Consider the following 24,137-nt stretch of genomic DNA (forward strand, 5'->3'; position numbering starts at 1 on the left):
ACGAGAAAAGATTCCATTTCTCAATTTCCAAATGATCCTTTCAAGGAATATAAAAAGATTTATTATCATATTTCATAGCATATTCCATTATTAGTAAATATTACAATATATTTCATTTTTTATCAAATTGTGTTGAGCATGGGCGCATTCAAATTTGAAATAGTGGTTCATCCGCATAATCCGATTGTTTCACTCGATAATCTTGAAGACAAAAAAATAAAATCTTCAAGCATTTTATAACCTCGAAAAATTTAGGAGAAGAACCTGAAACCAAAGGGCTAGCTCTAGAGGAGCAACAAATAATGGAGGGCGGAATCATCAACTTTGGCCGAGAAATCTGGATTCCTGGAAGAACGAATCGACTAATTTTTTTGATTCCAACGAATTTCACGAATTAGTTTTTTTATTAAATTCAATTAATTGGTTCATCGGCTTCATCCGGTTGGTTTATTTAATAATATGAAAGAAAAAACGAAATGTTCGAGTGTTTTATGCAGTCGAAATTCAGTAGAAGAATCTAAAACCTGCATTCCATTCCTATAATGTATTTCATCATTTATTCATAAGAATTCGATTGAGCACGTTTATTGTTTTTTACATTCCACGTTTCCTTAATTATCTATTCGATTTAAATTTGAATCCATAAAAATTATAACACTTAAGATAAATTTTTTCTTTCAAAAATACTTTTCATAGAAAAGTGTGGAGTTTCAACACTAAATCTATGAATACAAATTCACCAGTGCATCCTAGCTAGGTTGCCGACTTGTATTTTTGCCAGGGCGGCAGAAACGCTAGAGCGGGCCATGGACCCCAATTATCCAATATCAATTTTTAGCATTCTGCAGAGTTATAGCTTCTGTTAGATCGGCAGATCGGATATCTGCCTAGGGCGGCAGTTTGGCTAGCAACGGCCTTGTAAATATATATAGGTAATCATTCAGCATGTAGGTAGGTATACTTAAAAATTTTGAGCACTCAAATTTCAAAAATTTCTAGTTAGGGCTTCCTGTAGCATACTGTTTATAATGCAAGAGTTGATCAAGTCCAGTTGGAAAAAAATTGGTTTTAGATTGCTCAAAACAGAACAGCATGAGAATGAAGGGACAGGCCCAATTCCAGGAGTGGACAAAGGATTGCTGATGAAGAAGAAGTTGAAAAAATGGCAAAGTACCTACCCAAATGAAGTCAGTTTCAACATGTTTTGAAAAGTTCAAGTTGCTAGGTCACTCCGTTCGATAGTATTTACGGCCGGACGGGCATAATTGAATTTGACCGGGAATTCATTAATCTATTCCAGTCTCGAAATTATGGACATTATGACTAAATAATAGAAAGATCTCTTCGGCGGAGGTCCTCTCGAAAACTAAACTGAATCATAAAACATTCAAAGCAAGATACATTTCATACCATTCGTTGTATCAGTTGTATGGTCTGTAGAAAAATTGATTTTCAAATATTTAATTGATTAAATCACCTTAAACATTAAATATTTTTTCGTTGCCTATGACCTTGAAACAATCAACCAATGTTATTTTGATGGAAATGAGTATACTCAAGTTGTCGAAAAACCCATATGACTGGAACATCTTCATGGCCAGACATCATTAAGAGAAATTGCAAAATAATATAATAGCAATAAATTTGAAAAATAAATTGATGTGTCGTATTATACCCACTTATTCATTGTCATTAGTGAGCTGGGTTTTATTTGAATGTACTGATCATTTGGATTAAATGTCAGTAATTTTAGAATTTCGAGGCGGAAATGGTCTTAAACGGAAAGGTTCGACGGATGACAAATTTGGAGGGAATCGTATGGCCGGCCGTAAATACGATGAAAAGAGATCAAAAGTCCTATTGAACTTGATATTTTCAGTATAGGTTCGAATCACGAATTCTGTGGTTATGTTCGTTATGTGCAAAATTCGATTAGGAAAATTCGTGTATTGTATAGTCGTTTGAAATTTTGTTTTTCTATTCAATGCAAAACTGTATATTCAATCTAGACAAAAATTTGCGTTGGTGTTTAAAATAACAATTTCAAGTTTCCCGCAAAATCTCAAGACAATCACATCATCAGAACCATAGAAAATTCGATAAGAATATTGAAAAAGAATATTTCCGTCACAATAAATTCGATCCAGATGAAGACTTAACTTGATTGAAGTTGACTTTTCATTTCGGGTATAATATTTTATATAAATATGTGGAATTTCCGAAACCTAATTGTGTAATATATTTGACTATACCTACTTGACCCAAACTTTGTGTATCCTGTACTCCTTACCTACTGTTCGTTTCTTTTCAGCATTTGCTGCGTTCAATGATATACTTATTGTCGAACGTTTCTAAAGGAGATCCCTCGCAAAGGAAGTTCAAAATGATACATAGGGCAATCAAAACAACTAGGTACTCGAATGCGAATTAAACATAAATAGTACTTTTAGGACGGGAGATTCAGAGATAAAAATAATGCAACCGTATCGTATCATTTGACAGAGGGTCATATTATGTACGTTCAACTTCAACAATAAAAGGATAATAGACTATATCAGTTGGAAAAAATATCATGATTTACATGAGAATAAATTATACAGTCTGTTATCGGCCGATACCTAACATCTTAGTCACATCTCATGCAAATTCATTAGATAGATATCAGGAAGTCCATATCCCAACATGATTAGTAGAACAGTAGCAAGGAGATCTCAAAATAATGCCCTTAAATTTAAATTAGCTCTTTTAGTAACTCCTTAATAACTATAAACTATAACGTGCCTTTCTGTGCCAAAACTGGATAGTTAAGAATCTTTGTAATTTTGTCTGATTCAATAACACAAACTAAAACTTTTTTGTTCCTTGAATAACTTTCGTATCACACTTTGTTGCCGACAAAAAAAAATTAGAATTCATGGTTTTTTAAGAGAAATAAAAAAAATTAATCCTTTGTTATTTTGTTTTTCGAAGACTGTTCATTTTATCGACGATAAAAGCTTAACATTCAAGCTATCCAAATTTGTTTTTTTTTACTCCTTATCATACAGGGTAAGCATTAAAATGTACCACCTAGTCCGCTCCTGATAACTAAAAGAGGTAATTTAAATTTAAGGACAGTATTTTAAGAGGTCTTTACTACTGTTCATCATATCAAATTTTCTTTGAATTATTTTGAGTGGTTTAAAATTTATTCCACTAAAATGGATTTCCAGTGACGTCATTTAGGAGGCCGTATCTCCGTAGGGAGGGCCGCTAGGAAAAACAATGATGGAACTTGTCATCTTATTTTTTTATGTTTTATCTGAATCCAAGAGATTTTCCATATTTTCCCGGACACCGTGTATAAATAACAACATCAACAAATCATATCCAAAGTTTTTCTTGATCTTTTCAAAAATGTTGAATATGTATATGACGCCACCGCGAGATGCTTGGCAGAACATTATTTCCTCGATGAACTGGAAATAAAGCATTAAGTGAAAAAAAATGGCTTTGTGGGAAATGGGTTGATTGAATCGGCCTCTAGCTTTTAGGCTATAACTCAAGGGCGTAGATCTTTCTTTTTCTTGGGGAGGGGGGGGAAGGGTTTATCGGAAAAAAAATTTTGACGACATTGTTTACTCATATCTATAATGTGAGAAAGGAGGTTTGATAACGAAGTTTGAACCAAATTACTCGAAATACTTTTTTTCATTACAAATTCGATTGTTCTTACCCTATACTGGGTGTTCCTGAATTGGAGTTACGAAGGAAATTGAGAGATTCCTTGGATAATTTTAAGAATAAAATGTCCCATAAACAGGAGCCCGCAAACGCTTTGTTTTCGAGATATTGGGGTGTTTCTTGTATTCGTACTTTTTTGTGATGCTTAATCAGTTTATCGAATCTTTATTGATATTCGCTACAGAGTTGGTAAATAAGTAGCAAAACTTATAATTGATATACCTATTTATCGCAGCTACTTAACTGGATCTTTGTAATAATTTGGATTTTCTTCTTTTCTTTGCGAGATTTCTGAAAATTTATAATTTGAAAATCTTGGGGGGGTAATTACCCCTATTACCCCCCATTTCTACGCCCTTGCTATAACTCAAATAAATCAACTCAAATTTGTCATGATACCAATTCGTTCATATCATCATAGGAAGCAATGAAATATCTAAAGAAATTTTTGTCGGGTTTCACAAGAGATGATCGGCTTTCTTCAATATACCATTTATCGCATAATCGTTAATAAAACCGGCCACGGGAAATGGACTGGCATTCTAGACGACTCCGCTACCAACCTAACAAGACATTACGTACGTATTCAACCATATTTTGTTAACCTCAACGGAACGGCTTCGAACGTCTTTGAAAGGACGTTTCTCAAGTTCTAATCGAGTGTGGTTCAAGGTGCACTGGAATACTACAAGTAAATGAATTATCGTACAACGATTTCTCATAATAGAAAGTTGTAAGTGTTCAAGCACCATCGGTTTATTTCTCTTTCGTCAATAGACGAAGAAATACATTGTTCGTTCGTATTATTTTATTGCATCCATTTTTTCCCAATGAAATCATCAGTATTATACTTTCAGTGCATTCATTTTTTCGACGATTGCAGTAATGAATGGAAAAGGTCGATAGTTGGTTTGAGGAATTAAATTTTTCATTGGGTATATGGCACACGAAAACGTTAATCAAGACTTAGTATTTTGAAAAATTCAGCGAAATTTTAGGAGTAATTAGAATTTTTCGAACTTATAGCTTAATCATATGTGGTGTCTCTCATACACTTATAGTGTTTTTATCTGAACTAAAAATCTGAAAAATTCAAACCTGAGACTTTGCGTTTAAAAATAGAGGGTGATTCACCGCGATGGCCTATTGAGAGTTCATGGAAAACTGTTAACAATTTTGTGCTAAAAATTTTCATGTTAGGGTTTCAGACAATGATCTTTCCCCCTAAAATATCTTAAAATCTCTACAACATACTACTACTTCCTTATTTCAAATGGAACACCCAGCATAATATTGCATCGTTAGATAGCTTTTTTGATGGCAATTTCATCTATATGCTACACCTTGAGTAGAAACTGAATGGTTCATGAGTTAATGGGATTCTTATAAAAAATATGGTGGCAATAACATAAATGGGATTCTTATGAAAAAAATGGTGGCAATAACATAAATGTTTTTTCGAAAGAAAAAAGTTTCTTTCGAAAAAACATTTATGTTATTGCCACCATTTTTTTCATAAGAATCCCATTAACTCATGAACCATTCAGTTTCTACCCAAGGTAGAAATTGCCATCAAAAAGCTATCTAATGATGCAATAATAAACTGGGTGTTCCATTTGAAATAAGTAAGTAGTAGTATGTTGTAGAGATTTTAAGATATTTTAGGAGGAAAGATCATTGTCTGAAACCCTAACATACAAATTTTTAGCACAAAATTGTTATCAGTTTTCCATGAACATGAAACTTTTTGAATAGGTACTTCTGCAGAAAGAGTTTCTTTCGAAAAAACATTTATCATTTTCAATTCTGCAAATACGAAGTATTATAAACCTGTTTGTGGTTTGGACGAAAAATGTAGAGGGTGTTCATGAACTTGGACAACTCAAATTCATCAACACTCAAGATTTTCAAATTAGAAGCTATATTTTTTATTATTCGAATCGATTCGAAGTATAAAAAAGTGTGAGTTAGGTACTTCAGCAAAACCTTTACCTAAAATGAATACTTTAAGAGTTATCGAGGAAGAATTTCAAATGAGGAAAACCGCAATATCTAGGGGAGTAGTCAGAAATTCGTTTTGATTTTTGAGCGACAATATGGGAGTTGGTTAAGACGACAGCCCTCTTGTAGGAAAATTTGGAACCGACAGTTCATTACCTGATTCTTGTGTAAAGGAATAAGGCGAAGAAACAAATGTATATATTATATATTTGAATAATCATACAACGGAAAGTACAGTATAACTTCAGTAGTCCGGGCAGATATCGTTCCGGTACCTGTCCGGATTATTGAAGCGTCCAGATTACTGGAGTGATTTCAATTCAAGAAATAAAGCAACTTATGAATTATAAAAATAAGGTTTATTAATCAAGTCACAAAAAAATTATTTTCTCATAAAATAAAACAAAACTGAACAAAACTCCTAAGTACATATAACACGTTATGTAAATATGTACATGTAGGTATTTATAATATTGTATACATATATATTATGTATGTATGCAAAATGAAATATCTTCTACTTTTTGAAAAATACATATCAATTTTAGTTTGGACCTTTTTGGATGCATCTATATCAATTGCCTTGTCTTTAAGCCTTTTCAAAAGCTATAAATCTTCAAGGGTAAGATTATTCTTCTCAGTCCACCTGAAAGCTAGAATTTTCTGTGAGTGTTAGTGTCTTATGTGATCATTTGACTGGAGCCATTGCGTCCGGCACGCTCAAAAACAAAGTGCAGAATGAAAGATGCTGCCGCCGTGCTGTTTCCAACCGGCATGTAACCGTTTTTTACATGTATAGACAGGAAAATGCTATTGTTTTGCATAATGAATATTTTCGCGCCCGGATTTCAGAGGTAAAAATTTCAAAATGCCCGAACCCCAGCAGTGTCCGGAATACTGGAGTGTCCGGACTAGCGACTATCCGAACTATCGAAGTTGTACTGTATAGTTAAAAAGATAAAGATTCGCAGGTACGAATGCATTAATCAATAAACGAATGTTAAAGATTTTCAGGTAGTTATTTCATTTCAATGAAACTTTTTGAAAGCTCGAACACAAAATAAGTAACAAACATTTCAAAACATGAAAAACACGAAGTTCAAAAAATTTTATCTGGTACATATATCACATAATCATACAATGATTAAAAAATATAATGAAACAGAAAGGAACAGGAAATTGAAAAAAAAACTAAAATCGGAAATATTTCACCAAATACCAAAAATTTTATTAGAGCAATTCTTCGTAGTTTTGTAGAACATTGGATTATTTGGTCAACTAAATCTTCTGTTAATTCATCTGGCCCTTCACTCATATATATAGCGTTTCTGGTGCCATTCGATTCCTCAAATCGATAATTTATTATTCAGATTATATCGATGGCGAATAAATCTCCAACCCATAGAGCCAGGCCCGAAACGAAATGAGCATTCCTATGTTCGGTCTTGTACTATCACGATTGTTTTTTCTTATATTCATTAAGAAATTTAATATATTTTGATAGTTATGTCAAAGGAATAATAATTAGTATGGAAGAAAAATACTGTAAAAAGTATTTTTCGGCAACCGTCCGGGAAGTGCTCACTTCCTGGACGCTTCTTCTCTGCGAAAGTAGCATTTCCCGGCCTAGTCCGGAAAGTACGTACTTCCCGGACTAGGCCGGAAAAGAATCATAGAATCCATATCAAGCGAGATAACGGCTGACAATTCATATGAAATTAGTTGTCAAAAATTTGCATGTTTTTTGATCGCAATCGCAATATAATATGGAAAGCAGCAGCGATAGTGTTATTTTACATGGTTGCCGAAAAAATATTGTACGCAACACGCCCGAAAATGGTTTTTTTGGACTCACAGACTTCCAGGACTCGCTTACGCTCGTCCTGGAATTTTGTCTATTCGTCCATAAAAACCATATTTTCCGGACTTGTTACGTAAATTACTATTCTGTATTTCAGTATCGTAATGAGTTAATTACAGTTCTAAAAACAGTGCTGTAATGAACTCATTACAGCATCGTTTTTATTTATATTTTTCGTTTTGTGGTTGTCTATACTGACGTCCAATCCTATCAAATTTCAACAAACGTCAATAATTGTCAATATAATATAATTTGGATATAGTGAAATGATTTGCAACATTATTCGCAATTTCTTTTAAATCTGCTGGTGTTAAACCGATTTCGTCTGACAAAATTCACAAATTTAATGCGTAATTGCAAATTATTTCAAAATTCGAAACGTACGATTCTTATTCAAATTCCGTAATCTTTCAATTTTCGTAACAGTCACACCAACTGTCAAGATACAATACAATAGTCACTAGGATATATAATCTGAATTTTTCATTGAATTTCTTCAATATTTCACAAAACTTGACCGAAATGGAGAAAATATCGTCTACTTAATACTCGTTGCAGAAGGCAATTCCAACACTCTTGCGTTCAAAAACTCGCTCTTTCGTCGCTCGTTTTCGAATTTCGCATTCGTATTGGAATAGGAGCCCATTCGGAAACCTGTTTTAGAATATACTATCGCAGCACTCTCAACGGTAATTGGAATCACCAATTCCCAAGTTACTGTGTTTTCAAATGACTATAGATCTGTTATCATTTGCCGGACGCAGAATTAGTGGAAAGGTTCGTTTTACCACTTATATCGAATCTAATTTCTACACTATTATCAAATAACGTTTTTCACATGTGTGCTAGGATATTTTCAAACTATAGGATGAGTATAATATGTGCATGAGGGAAGGGGATTTTGATCATACTTTGAAGGGGTTAACCCCTGCCAGCACCTCCCTGGATTCAACACTGATCAGGTATAAAACCGGCCTAAGTGAGTTAGAACTAAGTGCCTGATAACGAATTTGGATAGGTTAGGTATATAAAATCATTAGGTGTCTTATTCCTCTTTCAGAAATATAGACTTTCATCGCCCCTTGCCGACAAAAAGCGACTCTGCTCAACTAATAGTCTTCAGATGAAATGTTATGTTTAGATTGCCAGGTTAACGAACGTTCATGGCCTTGCTAGAACCACGAAGAAAAGAACTCCAGCGATTCACCTTGGCAATTCTCTGCTTAATCTTCGCGGTGGCTGCCATGGTAAAATCAAATTAATGTGAAGAACCGACCACTAGCAACTGTTAGATTTTGAACCTTTCCGAATTTTTCAAAATTGATACATTTATCAAGAATGTATTACTTGAAATGCTAGTTTTCTAGCCGAGAGCAGGAATTTTCAATGGACATGATTCTTTTTCAGTGGATAATAATAAAAATTCATCTTCATAAAACGAAAGACAAAATTTTACAACTAATGAACAGCAATATATTCACTGCAGAAAAAATTTTAAAATAATGAAACAAATGAATGGTATAACGAATTGAAGTAGGTACATTCCATAAAGAAAAGATGTGGGAGCGCTTGACCAATTTCGTTGAAAGAGCAACAACCTCTTACAATTTAGTCACATCCACAGCATCACAACAAATAGTTGGGCTAGGTTCTCCGACGATTTTGTCATATCTGCAACCTTGCAATATGAGTAGCATGCGTATTTTTTTTTAATCGATTCTTGTTCATTTACTTCTAATGAATTAATAGTTTTATCATTGTCACTTATTGACTTTTTTCAATTTCTAGTGAGTTTTATGTGAAAAAATGACTTCTTGCTATTCGACTTTCAGTTTTTTCTCTAGTATCAATTTATGCAATGTGGAATTATCCAAATTATGATGATCATTCTGTTTTTGTTTTGTGAGCGTTTCATCTCTCCGAACTGTGTTTGTAGTTAGCTAATAGACTGGATCACCACCTAATTCTTTCAACTCAAGAATTTTATCCTATATCTCGTCTCGACTCGAAACATATATTCCCATTGATATCTTGTTTGTTATTTATTAGAGTATGCTGTACAATCACCTTTGTTATAGGTAAAATGGCCTCATAATTTTGAAAATATTGATTTTAAATATAAACAGAAATATAAATATTAATATGATTTAAAATATAAATTTTTTATAATATTATAACACCTAAAGCTGAACCACCTCAGCAACTTTTTAAGGCCGTCATTTTCACATGCGAATAAATGAATTTACGCTACAGAATACTTCTTTCCACTATAAGTTGGCGTTATTATGATAAATGATGATAAACATCGTTATTCAGAGAGTAACCTTTTCGGTACCGAAAGTTTGAGTTAACGGTTTATTCTGCAGAATATGTATATACGTCAACACAAATTTATTTGAGGTTAGGTAGGGTAAGTCAACAATTTGGTATAAAAATACGTTTGATGATATTGATTTTTGTTTTTGAATTATTGCTGAGGGCTGAGGTATATCTCACTACATTTGAAAAAGGATTTTTTTCCTGCACTTGAAGTCAAAAAGCGGCAGTGGCACTAATAGTAAACCCTTCCCTAGTAATATTTCGAAAGCTTCAATTTAGTCTAGTGATGATATCCTCATGATGAATTATCAATAATGAAATTACAATAGGCATCAACATTATCCATCTTCGGATACACAACTATTTGAAACGGAATTTTGAAAAGATAGCACAAAACTCACCAGAAAAAAATATTAACGGAACCCATAGTGGGACCATGCCATTAAGAGGGATTACCTCTACGTGGTTTTTCGCGTATCAGTCAAATTTTGGTACCCATATTAATTTCCCCTCTGGCGCTCCTGCGATAACCAAACTTTGTACGGTGTACGAAGTTGTACATACATTCACTTCATCTTCTTTATTCTTTCAGAGTTTTTTGGAAGGTTTTTTTTCACGAATATTTCCAAAATATATCAGAACTCTGTACAAAATCTATATCATCAATTTTTTTGCGAATAACGAAAAGTTACGTTGAAATTTTTTTTTTATTCGCAAGTTTAAAATATTTTCTTTCCTCCAGGTAGATTATTGTTCAAGAAAATGATGTGAAACCCCATAAGAAATGTGATTTATAAGAAGAAATATCGCTAATTTCGTTTTGAACTGAGCAGCCACATGGTGGTGATCCCTCTAAACTCAACATGATATTCGAGATCAGAACCTAAGCCCTGAAAATTTCAGGTTTTCGGCTCTTTTCTGTATTTATGGCCAGCTGCTTATACATTAGTGAAATAAATTAAAGGATCAGAATAAAATTCGAAATTTTAAGCGGTTTTTCAAATGGCTGTATTTCCGATAACAATAATGATCATATCTTAATTCGATAAAAAACTTTTTGAAGCTTGAAGTTTATATCTAAATTTTTTGGTTCTGTTATGTTATTGATAAAAATGCGGAAAAAAAATACTTAAAAACTTGATTTCTTCATTTTGTTGGAGATTATGAACATTTGAATCGAAAATCGTGATCCTTTAATTTTTTGAAAATTCGATCGAATGAAAAAAAAAACCGTTCCATGGATTGAATTGAAATTCTCTGGGATGTTTGTGGTGATATTGGACTGTGAAACGCATACTCAACAATGATGGTTTTTTCGACATTTTCAATTCTGCACTTGATTAAAAAAAAAGCCTCCAAAAGCTCTTCTTTTCATCAACTTTTCAAATTAATGTAAAGAACGAAGAAAATTTTTTTCCGAAAACACCATAGCTACTTCTTGTAGATAATTCATTCAAGATCTCAAAATATACCCTAAATTTTCTGTGCAAACATTTTGATTGGTGAGATATTGATGGTTAACGACAAAAAGGTCCTTTTCAATTCAAAGTTCGATATTTCAGAGAGAAATGCTCGTATCGAAATTTTGAAAAAGGATATTGAAGCTGAATGAACAAGTTATCTCATCCATATAGTGGTTGAGTTGTGAAAAAATTCCCAAGTCTGTAGGCCAAAAATAAAAACTGAAAAAATTTCGCAGAAATTTTAGACACTGTATTCATTAGGATTGAGCGGTACACTTTGCTTGAAAAATTTTTTCATCATGAGAACTGTAAACTTCAAGCTTCAAAAAACTTTTTTTCAAATTGAGATACGACCATTGTTATCGAAAATACAGCCATTTGAATAACTGCTTAAAATTTCGAATTTTATTTTGATCCTTTAATTTATTCCCATAGTGTATTTGAATTTGACCACAAATTCTGCATAAGTGAGTCAATCCTCATCATTGAGACCAATCCCGTTTTATTTTTCGAAAATTAGAGAAATTGTTACGAAATGTCACATATCGAAAGAGTGTGAGTGATCTGTTCATTGAACGAGCGTTCGAAAATAATGGAAAATTGAAATGTTTCTCTCGCCAAATCGGTGCATCAAGGGTTATTTTGTCATAATCCAGATTCACTTATGAATGGCAAAAAAAGAATCTAAATTCACCCTGTATGATCACATTGCTAGCATATAACAGTTACACAGGTGTAACTGTTGTGCGTTCTTGAAATTAATTCATGATTGTCATTGAGATTTGGTTTGATCATCCATAATGTGGTATAGTGTTCAAGACAAGAATGCTTTTCGTCCGCGTTTTCATCTCATTATTCGCACTGAATTATTAATGTAACGGTAGATGATCGTGATCTGGGAATGTCTTAGGATACAGGCCGATCACACCCAGTGGCGTCTAAATAAGATGAACATTGAATGGTTCGATATAGAAAGACATTGTGCTCATTGTTCCGATTTGCCATTGTATTTATCGATTTCATGTTACAGTTTCATTGTCCTCAAGTTTAAGGTTGATAAACCTTTGATTTTCTTGGAATATCACCTGGTTAAATCTCCCAATGTCATACATTCGGATGAAAACGGTACTTCTCCATTGCTCACAGAATATCTTTAATTATACACTGAGTATGAAACAAATTCATTTTCAGCTTAACAGACCCTCTTAAGGAATAAACCTGAAACACGTCGATTTTTTTCAATTTACCGTATTTTAAAATAACAATCTAATATACAGGGTGAATTACTTTCGAGTAAAGACGCCACCGTAATTTTTTTAAATGGAACACCCCCATTTCGTCTCAATTTTCCGTTTACTCTAGCTGAGCTGATTCTTAAAATGTATCACATATTGATTCCAATTGGTACAGGTTAGACAAAAATACAATCGTTTTGAGTGTGCTCACAAAGTTAACATTCTTTATCAGTTAAATCAACAATATTATCATAAATACTTATTGTCTAGCGGCAATTGGTTTGAATGTAACACCTTGTAGTTTGTTACATTTTTAGGTTGTATTAGGTGTATAAAAATAAGAAATAATTTCTTTCATATTCTGTCTGCTAGATCACAAGTACCAAACATGTTTGGAAACAGCTCATTTTTATTAATCTAAAAATGTAACAAACTACAGGGTGTTACATTCAAACCAATTGCCGCTAGACAATAAGTATTTTTGATAATATTGTTAATTTAACTAATAAAGAATGTTACGCGTTACTTTATGAGCACACACAAAACTTTTGTATTATTGTCTAATTGGAATCAATATGTGATATATATATGACAGTTGCTACAAAGTACCTATTGAGATACTTCAAAACTAAAAAGGTACTGCTTTTAGAAGTAGATAGGTACTTGTCAATTTTTCCTAGAAACTACTATGTAGGTATATCAAGTAGTACTCTCGTAGAAAACGGTATTTACTACACTTGGAGCCGGTTTTTTCACATGAGAATAAATAAATTTCCTTCTATTGCGCAGATTTTATTCGTACATAAAACCTTAAATTATATTTATCCGCATGTAAAAAACCGGGTCCTTAGTAGTACGATACTTCGATTCAAGAAGAAATTTGTGGTATTTACATGACGTTAGCGAGGTTGGTATGTACGATTATAATAGCCCCTCCACTGGGCAATGGGCATTCTACGGTTAGTTCTCTTTGAAAATGGATGGAATATGCAGAAGAAAATTATACAGTGAAAGATGAGACGTCAAAGATGATATTTTGTATAATCAAATATACCGCTAACTACAAAGTAAAGTACATCTTACTTTGTTTTAATTCCTTTTTTTCCAGATTCACTAGGGAAAACGTATCCTCACTAGCTAATACATTTCTAACAGAAGTAAGTGAATGAAACTAGAGGCTGTGCGGTTAAACACATTAAGCAAAAGAATGTGTTTTCAAGAATCATGGGTAGGGAAGGTATGTATAAGTAAATATTTATTTATTTCATTTATCATTTGTGTGTGAAGAAGTAAATGACAGAAAAAACAAAATATATTAAAATGAAGAGGAAGTATGATGTGCGCACGTTGATGTTAATTTCGTGAATTTCCGGCACTCATCAAATAGTGAATTGATTTTTATATTTATTTATGAACAGGGAAATATATTTTTACCCGTATGCTTATCAAAATGTGGTTGCAAGTATTTTTAAATGATATAATCATAATAATTTTTTTCGATCAATTTGATTGATTTGAAAGTTTTCCTGAGAAATATGTGAACATTTTGAAGAGTAATGATTGTCTTCGCGTAAATGGCTTAAAGCCTTTGTAGCCAGCTGTAAACTGATATAATTTTGTTCCATTTTTGGGTTCATGACTTGAATTCTTAATTCATATATCACATTATAACAACATTTTTTCTGTATATGATAAAATAAGGCTGCCTATGTGAAAGTGGCCGCTATATTACTTCAAACATGCTAAAATGTTTAGTTTAGAAATTTGTTTGGCATACCGAACATCAAAAAATACTAATACAGAAGCAATTTGTATTGCTTGTACGGAATTGTCAAAGAATCATGTCTTGCATAGCCTGCATTTACAGGTTGTGACTATTATTATATCACACAAAATTTCAAGAAAATCCTCATAAGAAATGTATTATTGTAATGAACAACCGATAAAAATCATTATGATGAGCAAACTGCTAACTTCAAGAATTAACGATATTGGATAGAATCAAAGAAACATGAATACTAATGAATGAATTTCTTTTAAGCCCCCTACTTCGCAAAGAATTAATTCATATTCAGAAAACATATCGACCTGAACATTACTACAGTTCTAGATAAGACACTAATCAATTAATCAATTTTTTCTCTACTCACTGGCTACTACTGATCTAATATTCTTCTCAAGGGTTGATATATCGATGTCATTAACAGAGATCAATCTTGAGTTTAATGTAATTTTTTTAAATATTTTTATTGAGCATTTCATTTCCTTCTTAGTTATTATCTATTTCGTACTATCTCAAAGAGGTCAACGTCAAATTCCTCCCGGGCCTGAAGTTAATCACGATGAAAAATTTGTTAGGAAAATCGTTTTTAAAACATGTTGCAATAGATATATTCGTAGTGTAAAGACTTTTTTTCTTGAATTATTTGTGAGTTTTTTTTTTATTTTCACAAAATTTTTTTCAAGCAAAAATGTTTCATCTTTCGAAAATAAACATGTTTACTAGGTAATAATTTCACCTAGTGAAATTCTAAGGATGCCAGTGTCTGTTGCTTTCACTGAAATTTCAGACTTTGTTTACCTATATGATATACAATTCTTGAATCTGCTTTCTCATGCTGGCATGTTAATTCAGTTTCTTCTTTGTTCACAACGTGATTCCCAACAGAACAATATGGAAAACATTATTTACCGAACGTAATAACATTTTTCTCGTTTGCCAACACTGAAATGAAAGGATCATCGTCTAAGTGATTAGCAAAGAATTCAATCGAAAAATCAGTCAAGTTTGCATCAGACTGTTTATATCTTATGGAAAATACATTTCTTCTCGAAGTTCTCGATATTTTCTTTCTTTATATTTATTTCACTATAGATTGGTGGTGTAGGATCAGAGAAACAGGAAAACAATACTCTGTTAATTCGCCGACGTTTCGGAAAAATTTATTTCCATCCTCAGGGCTCTACAAAATTTACGGAAAACATCATTTGCAACATTGATGGAGGTGTTCACAAAATAAAGGAAAGATGAGCATTACTTAAAGTTATTGACTAGAAAATATCACAGAAAAGGTGGTCTGGTATAATTTAGATATACAAAGAAACATTATAAAATTTAAAATATTTTTAGTTTAAAATAAGAGAAAAAATAAAAAGTAATATACACACATATAGGTACAAACAAAGTACTTACAAGCTAGACAAAGGTATCTTCCCAAAATCATCTCATCAAAATCCGAATCAATTCTCCAATATTTCACGTATAAAGAAATCATAATGTATTAAAAAGCGGGGACAAACAATGCGACCGATGCGATGCATAGATAGTACGCCGACAGACGGAGGTGAAATCAAAGGAACAGCGGACCCGAAACAAATTAGGGTAAAAACTTAGACGTATGTATGTGATGCGCTGAAGTAATGAAGTCGATAGGGGCTAGAAATCTTCATTTTGTTTTATTATTATTCCGTAGTTGGGTATTTGTTTTTAATAAGGAATAATAAAAAAATTCTTATAATAAAAAATTCTAAAGCTGACATCCAACAACTTATTAAAAACAAATAAATAGTTGAGAATATGTTCTGGTATTCCAAGAACAAATGTTCCAACTATTGATGAAGCAGATTCCTGATATTCGTTGTGATGAAAATGATATATGCGATTGAAATGAGAGCAGAGATGAATCGGACTTCTAGTGAATGACATGAAAATATAACATAAATTTTATTTATTATTCAATACGTTTTTTTCAATTTTAGGGTATTATTCGTATATCTGAGAAAGGGTATCGTATTTGCTGTACATTCAATCAATTTGTAACAAATGATTGAAAATTTCTTATTTTCAAGGTGCCGTACCCATTTAAGAAGGTTTGGCACAATCTCAGCAAATCCGTCCCGACTAATCGACTAATCTAATTGACTAAAATTACCTACACTAAATTAATTTTAAAAAGAATGAATTTTTGTGTATTTGTAATTTCGAATGAAAAAACTGATTATTTTTCATTCATATTTTTTTGAACATAATGAAGTCGTGCCTACTAATGTTTACACCTTTCGACGTAAGAATACTTTTAAAAATTCATACAGCTGTCGTCTGACACGCAATGTTGAGCGGTAATTCTCTCTCACTCTTTAACATGTGGCAATTTCCATTTGCAGACACTTTCAATTAGGAACACTAATTTCATCATATAAAGACAAATATCAGCTTTAATTCGATGTATAAGTTATGAATCTTCGTCATGAACGCAGAAATCCAACAAAATGATATATCTGATAACATCTGTCAAGACGTCGGGGCCTCTTTGCGCGGAGGCAACCATAACTTTTAGAAATGTTCACATTTTTTGTGAGGTGGATTATTTCATTTGGAAAAGAAATCGATTGAACAACTCGAATAAATCAATCATGATGATTTCAATCAAAAATACTTGGAGCACTATTTTGATAGGCAACCCGTCAAAATATATTCCAATACTCATAGATAAATATAAACATTACATCTCAATGGGTACAAGAAACCCTCAGATCTCAGATTGCGAAAATTCACAATTTGCTCCTAAGTTTGAAGCTTTCTTCAAATCTGTGATCTCTGCTAAAATCGGTGGCTGCCAGAGTTCATGAGGTCGAATTTCAAATAGCGCGAGGATATATTAACTTGAGGTAGTCCAGTTAACGTCTAGGAAGTTCCTAGACGTAGGAACTTATAGTTAAAATTTCAAATAATTGAAATTTTAACTTTTTTTAACCTATGTATAAACATAGGTTATCTCTCCCAAATATACAGGATTGTATTCGAACTAATCAATAAAGTATTTTGTAAATAGTCATAATAGTTTCAGGTACTTCGAATAATATAAGTTGATAAAGTTTTCGTTTTGCACTACCAAGAATAGATGGATAGATAAATAGATAGATGTTTATTCGGAAAATTTCATACAGGATAAAAGAATTAAAAAAAGAACTTTTACAATTTAAAAAAATGATTTCACAAATAAACATGAGTTCCCCACTAAAACAGAAGTTGTGCGAATCAAACTCAACAATAAAATTCAATGGTTCAATGTGAAATTTAAAAAAAAGGCGTAGGGTTTCCCACATTTTTAATATGTTTATTTTTGGAAGATGGAATATTTTTGCTTGACAAAAATTCTGTGAATAATTCAGATATCAAATATTTTTTTGGATATAATTCAAGAAGGAAGGCATATTCACAATACGAAATAAATATATTGCAACATAATTTCAAAACGGTTTTTCGAGCGAACAAATTGTTCCTCGTGATAATATGCCCAGAAACGATTAATATTGATCTACTATAATTTCGTTTCTCTTTGAAAGTGAGTACAAATTGGATAATAACTGAGAAGGAAATGAATTGTTCATGAAAAGATTTCGGGAGATCTTAATCATGTGGATTTGATAGAAAAATATGACAATATTACATTAAAATCTAGATTATTCTTTGTCAATGACATCGATATCATCCAAAAGTCCAATCAAAACAACAAACTCTTCAGTGAAATATTCATGATATATTTGGAAATGCTAATAATGTTATTAGCATGCATGAGACAACCAGCCTTATGTTTTTACGGACTTGCTCCAGAAAATATTACTCGATTGCCCTATCTTCCCAAGTGTAAATTTTTAATCTATAAAATATTCCTTTGGAATATTATCCTAGTTAAATCAATAAAATAATAAATTACAACTAATAAAATAATTTTCCAAAAAATATTTTACGCAAATCAACCAAACAGACTATATACTAATACTATATAATAAAAATTAACACCTGGGATTTTGGAATTTAATTTGTAGTTATTGATTAGTATTATCTAGAGTTGGAGTATGATTTAGGTCGATATGCTTTCTGAATTTTAATTACATAGTTCTTTTCGAAGAGGAGGGCTGTGGAAAAAATTGCGTGTGTTACTTTGATTCGATTCGATATCCTTAAGTCTTCGAGTAAAGTTAGCAGCTTGCTCATCATAACGGATGTTACAGGTTGTTGAAAAATTACTTTTGTGGATTCTCTGGAAATTGTGTTTAATATCATTTCGATGGTTCTGGAGAAAGATAATTGTTCGTATAGACATTTCCACTGGTGGACTTTTATTCTTTGATTTTGATAAGGTTTGAAAACATAACCATTGTCTCAAGAACTACTAGGACCAAAAACTTCTCTATTAGTTGGATAATAGTTATTTAGTGTTCGTTGATTTAATGAAATGGGTGATAGAAATCTTCTTTGATCAAACTGATTATAATCATAATAATTTCACCTACCTCTGTCAGATAAATAGTAGTGGTTCATATTGAAAATATAATATTTTATCGCGTTTTCTGTGTCATCAAATTTAAGGGCATTATCTGTAATTAGGTAGGTATCTGTAGGTTATCTGTACTCTGTAGTAGGTTCTCAATACAATTGATGAATTAGAAATCAAAACCGTTTCACATATTTTTGAAATGTTCATTTCATATTGTTGTTTTCAGGAGCTGGAATTTTGTCTACGTCAATTTTAAAATCAATTCAAATTGAAGATGAAATTATTCAGAAATATCTGAAGTTGAAACTTCTCCTAACAACGCTCTACATACTTATTCTGTTTTATTAATGCTAAGCATGATCTTTTGTTCAATTCGTTCTAATTTATAATCAAATTGAGATAGTTTGTTTTTCATTCCCGAAAATTGAGGCAAGAGAGGCCCAAACTTCTCTGCGGTTGATAGATCCATATTTTATTCAATTGGTTTTAAAATTTTCCCATTATTCAATTGATTGTATCTTGAACAAATTGAACTTATCCTTTTTTATTTTGAGAAAACAATGGAAAATTTTGTAATAAATAATAAGTTATAAGGTGTGTGAATAAGTCTTTCCCGTTTTTTTTCAAATTTTGAGCCTTTATTGTGAAAAAATGGTTACAAATGAATTATTGAAAGTATTGGCCATCGCTAGCTACAACTTTTCCCCATCTTTCTGGCAACATACGAATCCCGTTGCGAAAAAATTCGACCGGTTTGGCCTCTATCCAGTCATCCACCCATTTTTTGGCTTCCTCGTAGGAATGGAAGTGCTGGTCAGCCAGGCCAAGCGTCATCGATCTGAAGAGATGGTAATCAGACGGAGCAATGTCTGGACTATACGGCGGGTGGGGTAGGACTTCCCATTTGAGCTTTCTAAGTATGTTTTCACCGGCTGTGCAACATGTGGGCGAGCATTGTCATGTTGCAAAATAACTTTGTCGTGCCTGTCGGAGTATTGTGGCCGTTTTTCTCACAGTGCGCGGCTCAAACGCATCAATTGTCGTCGATATACTTCGCCTGTGATCCTTTCATTCGGTTTCAGAAGCTCATAGTAAACCACACCTAGCTGGTCCCACCATATACAGAGCATGAGCTTGGCGCCATGAATATTTGGCTTGGCCGTCGATGATGATGCATGGCCGGGTAGTCCCCATGATTTTCTTCGCTTCTGATTATCGTAACGGATCCACTTTTCATCGCCAGTCACGATACGATGCAGAAAACCCTTTCTTTTATGTCGCTGAAGCAGCTGTTCGCAAGTGAAAAAACGCCGTTCGACGTCTCTCAGCTTCAGTTCGTACGGCACCCAATTTCCTTGCTTTTGGATCATTCCCATGGCTTTCAAACGCTTGGAAATGGTTGTTCGGTCAACTCCCAATGCTTCAGCAAGTTCTTCTTGCGTTTGACACGAATCTTCATCAAGCAAAGTCGCCAATTCTTGATCTTCAAAGATTTGCGGCCGCCCGGAACGCTCCTTGTCTTCCACGTCGAAATCGCCACTTTTGAAGCGTCGAAACCATCCGCGAACACTTGAATCATCGACACAACCTTCTCCATAAGCTTCCTGAAGCAACCGATGCGCCTTGGCAGCAGATTTCTTCAAATTGAACCAATAAAGTGAATTTTCCCGCAAATGACGTCGACTCGGCTCAAATTTCGACATTTTCACGATTTCAAAAATTTATGATGCGAAAAAATTTCAACTAATGTGTTAGTGTGGAATTGTTGACAGATGAATAAGCATTGATTATGACATATGTAACCATTAAATACTCGCACAGTATTGGTGGCGCCATCTCTTACAAAAAACGGGAAAGACTTATTCACACACCTGATATTAATTAATGAATGTAACAGATAATTACTGACAAGTTCTCTAATTGATGATTTCACGATTCCTATAGGTTCGCCAACGTTGAAATAATAATATAAATGACTCTGATTGGATAAACTCGTTTAATTTTAAAATTCCTAATTTTTCAAATACTCAAATGTGGTTATACCTCGAACATTAAAAAAACCTTCAAAAATTATAAAAAAAGAGTTTTTTTTTTATCATAGCCATACGAATGTATTATTTTAACTTCGGCGAAGAGAATGCAAAAGTAGCTTGAACTGTTCCCTTTAAATGGAACATATTAATATTTCCTAACACTTCACTCAGTAAGTCCGGGGCCTAACCAATAAAAACATTCATATTTTTTCTTGAAAATTCGACATTCATGGAGCCATAAGGTCTTCAATATTATTCGTGAACATAGTCATCTTCAAGAGTGATTAATGTAGTCCAAGGCTCCTCTAACTTTTCAATCATTTATCTGTAGAAAGATTCGTCTTTGCTTTCATTAGAGCCAAATTTTTTCCCTATAGATCATTCTTTTGAGGTCAGCAAAAAGTCAGTAATCACTGGGCGCCAGATCTGGGGAATTACGTTAAATGGGCGATCAAACAGTTGGAAGTGACTAAGGTTTTCATCGATTTGTGACAAGGAGCGTTGTCAATAAAGGAAAATAGTTTTTCTTCACTTAAGTGATCTATCTGCACACGAAGGGTAGCTAATAATATAGATCATACTTGTGCAGAGAACTGCATTGAACTTTCAATATCGCGATCTAGATTTAACTCTATGTTCCGAAATTAATTTTGAAAATAACGAAGTTTAAAAACTCACCAATAATACTGATATAAACTCCTCACGAATGTTTTTCAAGGTAATCACGATTAGTTTGATGTGCGCAGTCTTGCCCGACTTAATAATGAATAATTGCAAGTAGTTTATATGATGACCAGCTGCAACAATAAAATCAATTTATTCAGAATAACTCCACGGCACTTTCAATGTAGTGTCTCAATTCTGCAATTGTATTCACTTGTCTTTCACGAGTCCCCAAGGAAAAAAATTGCTGGCATTCAAATTATAAATTGACGAGCAAAATAGGTATATATAAATAGTAGATGTGGACAATTTCTGGAAGAATTCCTTACTGTGAACAATTAGCTTGCTGAAGTGAAATTCTGCTATAACTCATTATAACCAGAATAATAAAATATCCAAAAAAATATATCAAAAAACTATATGTTGCGCCTCGTATTGCGTGAAGAAATTTGCATGTTGGGGTTTGAGACAATGGTCAATGATCAATCTCCCTAAAATATTTTCAGATCTCTACAACTTCCGGTTATAGCGGAAACATACTACTACTTCCTTATTTCAAATGGCACACCCAGTATAGCATTGCATCATCAGATAGCTTTTTGATGTCAATTTCAGCAATATACCATACCCTGGTAAAAACTAAACAGTTCATGAGTTATTCGGATTAAAACACTCAATCATACATTATTAGAAATCGTTCATGAAAAAAACCCCTCTGAAATTTTCATAGTTTACGTTATGAAATTATTAGAATATCAAAATTGATTGAAAGACATGGTCCGTCCGTTGATATTTAAAATAATAAACTATGGTGTAAAATTCGAAGTTTTAATGCAAACGACGATGAATACCTTAATAATATCCTGATGTAGCGAAGTTCCATTTCCAAATAGAACTGGTAAATAACCCGTCAACTCACATAAAATAGCACAAATAGGATTCCATTCCAATATTTGAACTTTCTTCGGAGAAAAGTGCATGAGTGAAACTCAATTGAACAGAGTTTCCGCAAAGATAGCCTTTCACTTGAATAGTATCAAATGGATACATACCTCATTACCTGCTGTTTATGTCGTGGCTATCATTTAACACATTCAGTTAATAAAGTGACACAATTGATTTTGTAATGCGGATATTTGAAGAGCACTCCGAATGATTACGCTGGTGGTTTCAATCCTTGAAACAGCTTTAGGTTAATTTCACCCATACTCTCAGAGAAACCAGTAGAATATAGGTAATTCGAAAATATGTACATGCATAATTATACAGATGAATTGTGTTTCCACACGTAGAATTGGTTCAGCCAAGAGGAATTTCATAACAACTGTTATTGGATGTCCATTAGAAGCACAGATGTTTCATATCCGAAGATACTCACGAACGGTACTAATACTTCTGCGCACAAGTTTTTAATAACGGTGGTTATCAATAAGTGTTCTCATTGTTTCAATTGAGCAGTGTTAATGATCAATCAAGTAATGTATTTTCACTTTCTTCTGTGTTATTAGAGAAAATTCCTATTTTTTATAACATTAGGAAAATTAATGAAAAATATAAAATTATACGGGGTGCAAGATGAATCATTGGCCTTAGCCTAGTGGTGAATGGAAGTCATCCAGGCTTATCATGAATGTAGGCTGTTGGTTTCGGAGATAGATAACTTAGAAATCTGCGGTTTGGTTTTGTTTAAATTTAGTGGTTTTGTTCACTTCATAAAACCCTTACATGTTCCATGAAATTTTGATATTTCCAGGACAGTACTCAGATTATTGACTTTTTTCCTACAGAAAGATCAAGAATGCTACCCAAACTGATATATTTCTTGCTTTTGATAACAATTAAATTATTTCATGATTCCGTAATGTGTAACCGTATTGCACAGGGCCGGCGCGAGCAATTTTGGCGCCTGAAGCGAAGCGCCTCTGCTGAAAAAGTATCAATAAACACATACCACCCCCCCCCCCCCCAAAAATACTTCACCCGCCTCGATGATAATTCGCTATTTTATTTCTCTAGCGATTTTGCTCTAATCGTTTCTTTCTTAAGTCGTTTCCACTGAGTTTCATTTTTTTTTCGGACATTTTTATCTACAATAAATTCCTGGATTTCTTCGACGCCGATGAACAATGCGTAAGTATTATATCTGCTTCTCACAATCTTCACAATCGATCGCATACGATCGTTGAAAGATTACCTATCACACTACAAGATACAAAGAGTGGTAAGGCATGCAAAGCTTCGAAAACTAAATGGGACATATGTTCCGCTGAAAACATTTGGCATTTATCAGTAACTTATTTCGAATTCAAATACTGGTATTGAATATAATGCAATGATTGCCTTCTTTTCACTACAAAATTCTTCTAACAGTATTGAGAGAAATCTGAAATTTTACGACCCTTTAGGTATTATTTATATATTAGGTATTATAACTTGAATGAGTAGGTAAATATCAGTTCGACTGAAAGACTAGGGAAACACTATCAATGCTAGAGGAAATATCTACTGAATCCATGAAAAAATCGGCGTAGCACCCCTGTTTGTTAGACGAGAACTGT

General features: G+C 33.0%; 1 protein-coding gene across 4 annotated transcripts in view; it reads right to left on the reverse strand.

Annotated features, from left to right (window-relative positions):
• LOC123679302 overlaps positions 1–24,137 on the reverse strand; it is a 130,920-nt gene that overhangs the window by 70,119 nt on the left and 36,664 nt on the right. The window contains exon 1 of one of the 4 annotated variants that reach the window (XM_045616821.1): positions 22,632–22,651. The exons of the other annotated variants lie outside the window; for them this stretch is intronic. Within the exon in view, the coding sequence (XP_045472777.1) occupies positions 22,632–22,636 (5 nt within the window). The 5' untranslated portion in view covers positions 22,637–22,651. Of the gene's footprint in view, positions 1–22,631; positions 22,652–24,137 lie in introns of those variants that run through there. 4 annotated transcript variants of the gene reach the window in all.

Source organism: Harmonia axyridis, chromosome 4, assembly GCF_914767665.1.
Source record: "Harmonia axyridis chromosome 4, icHarAxyr1.1, whole genome shotgun sequence".
NCBI classification, from domain to species: Eukaryota; Metazoa; Arthropoda; class Insecta; order Coleoptera; family Coccinellidae; genus Harmonia; species Harmonia axyridis.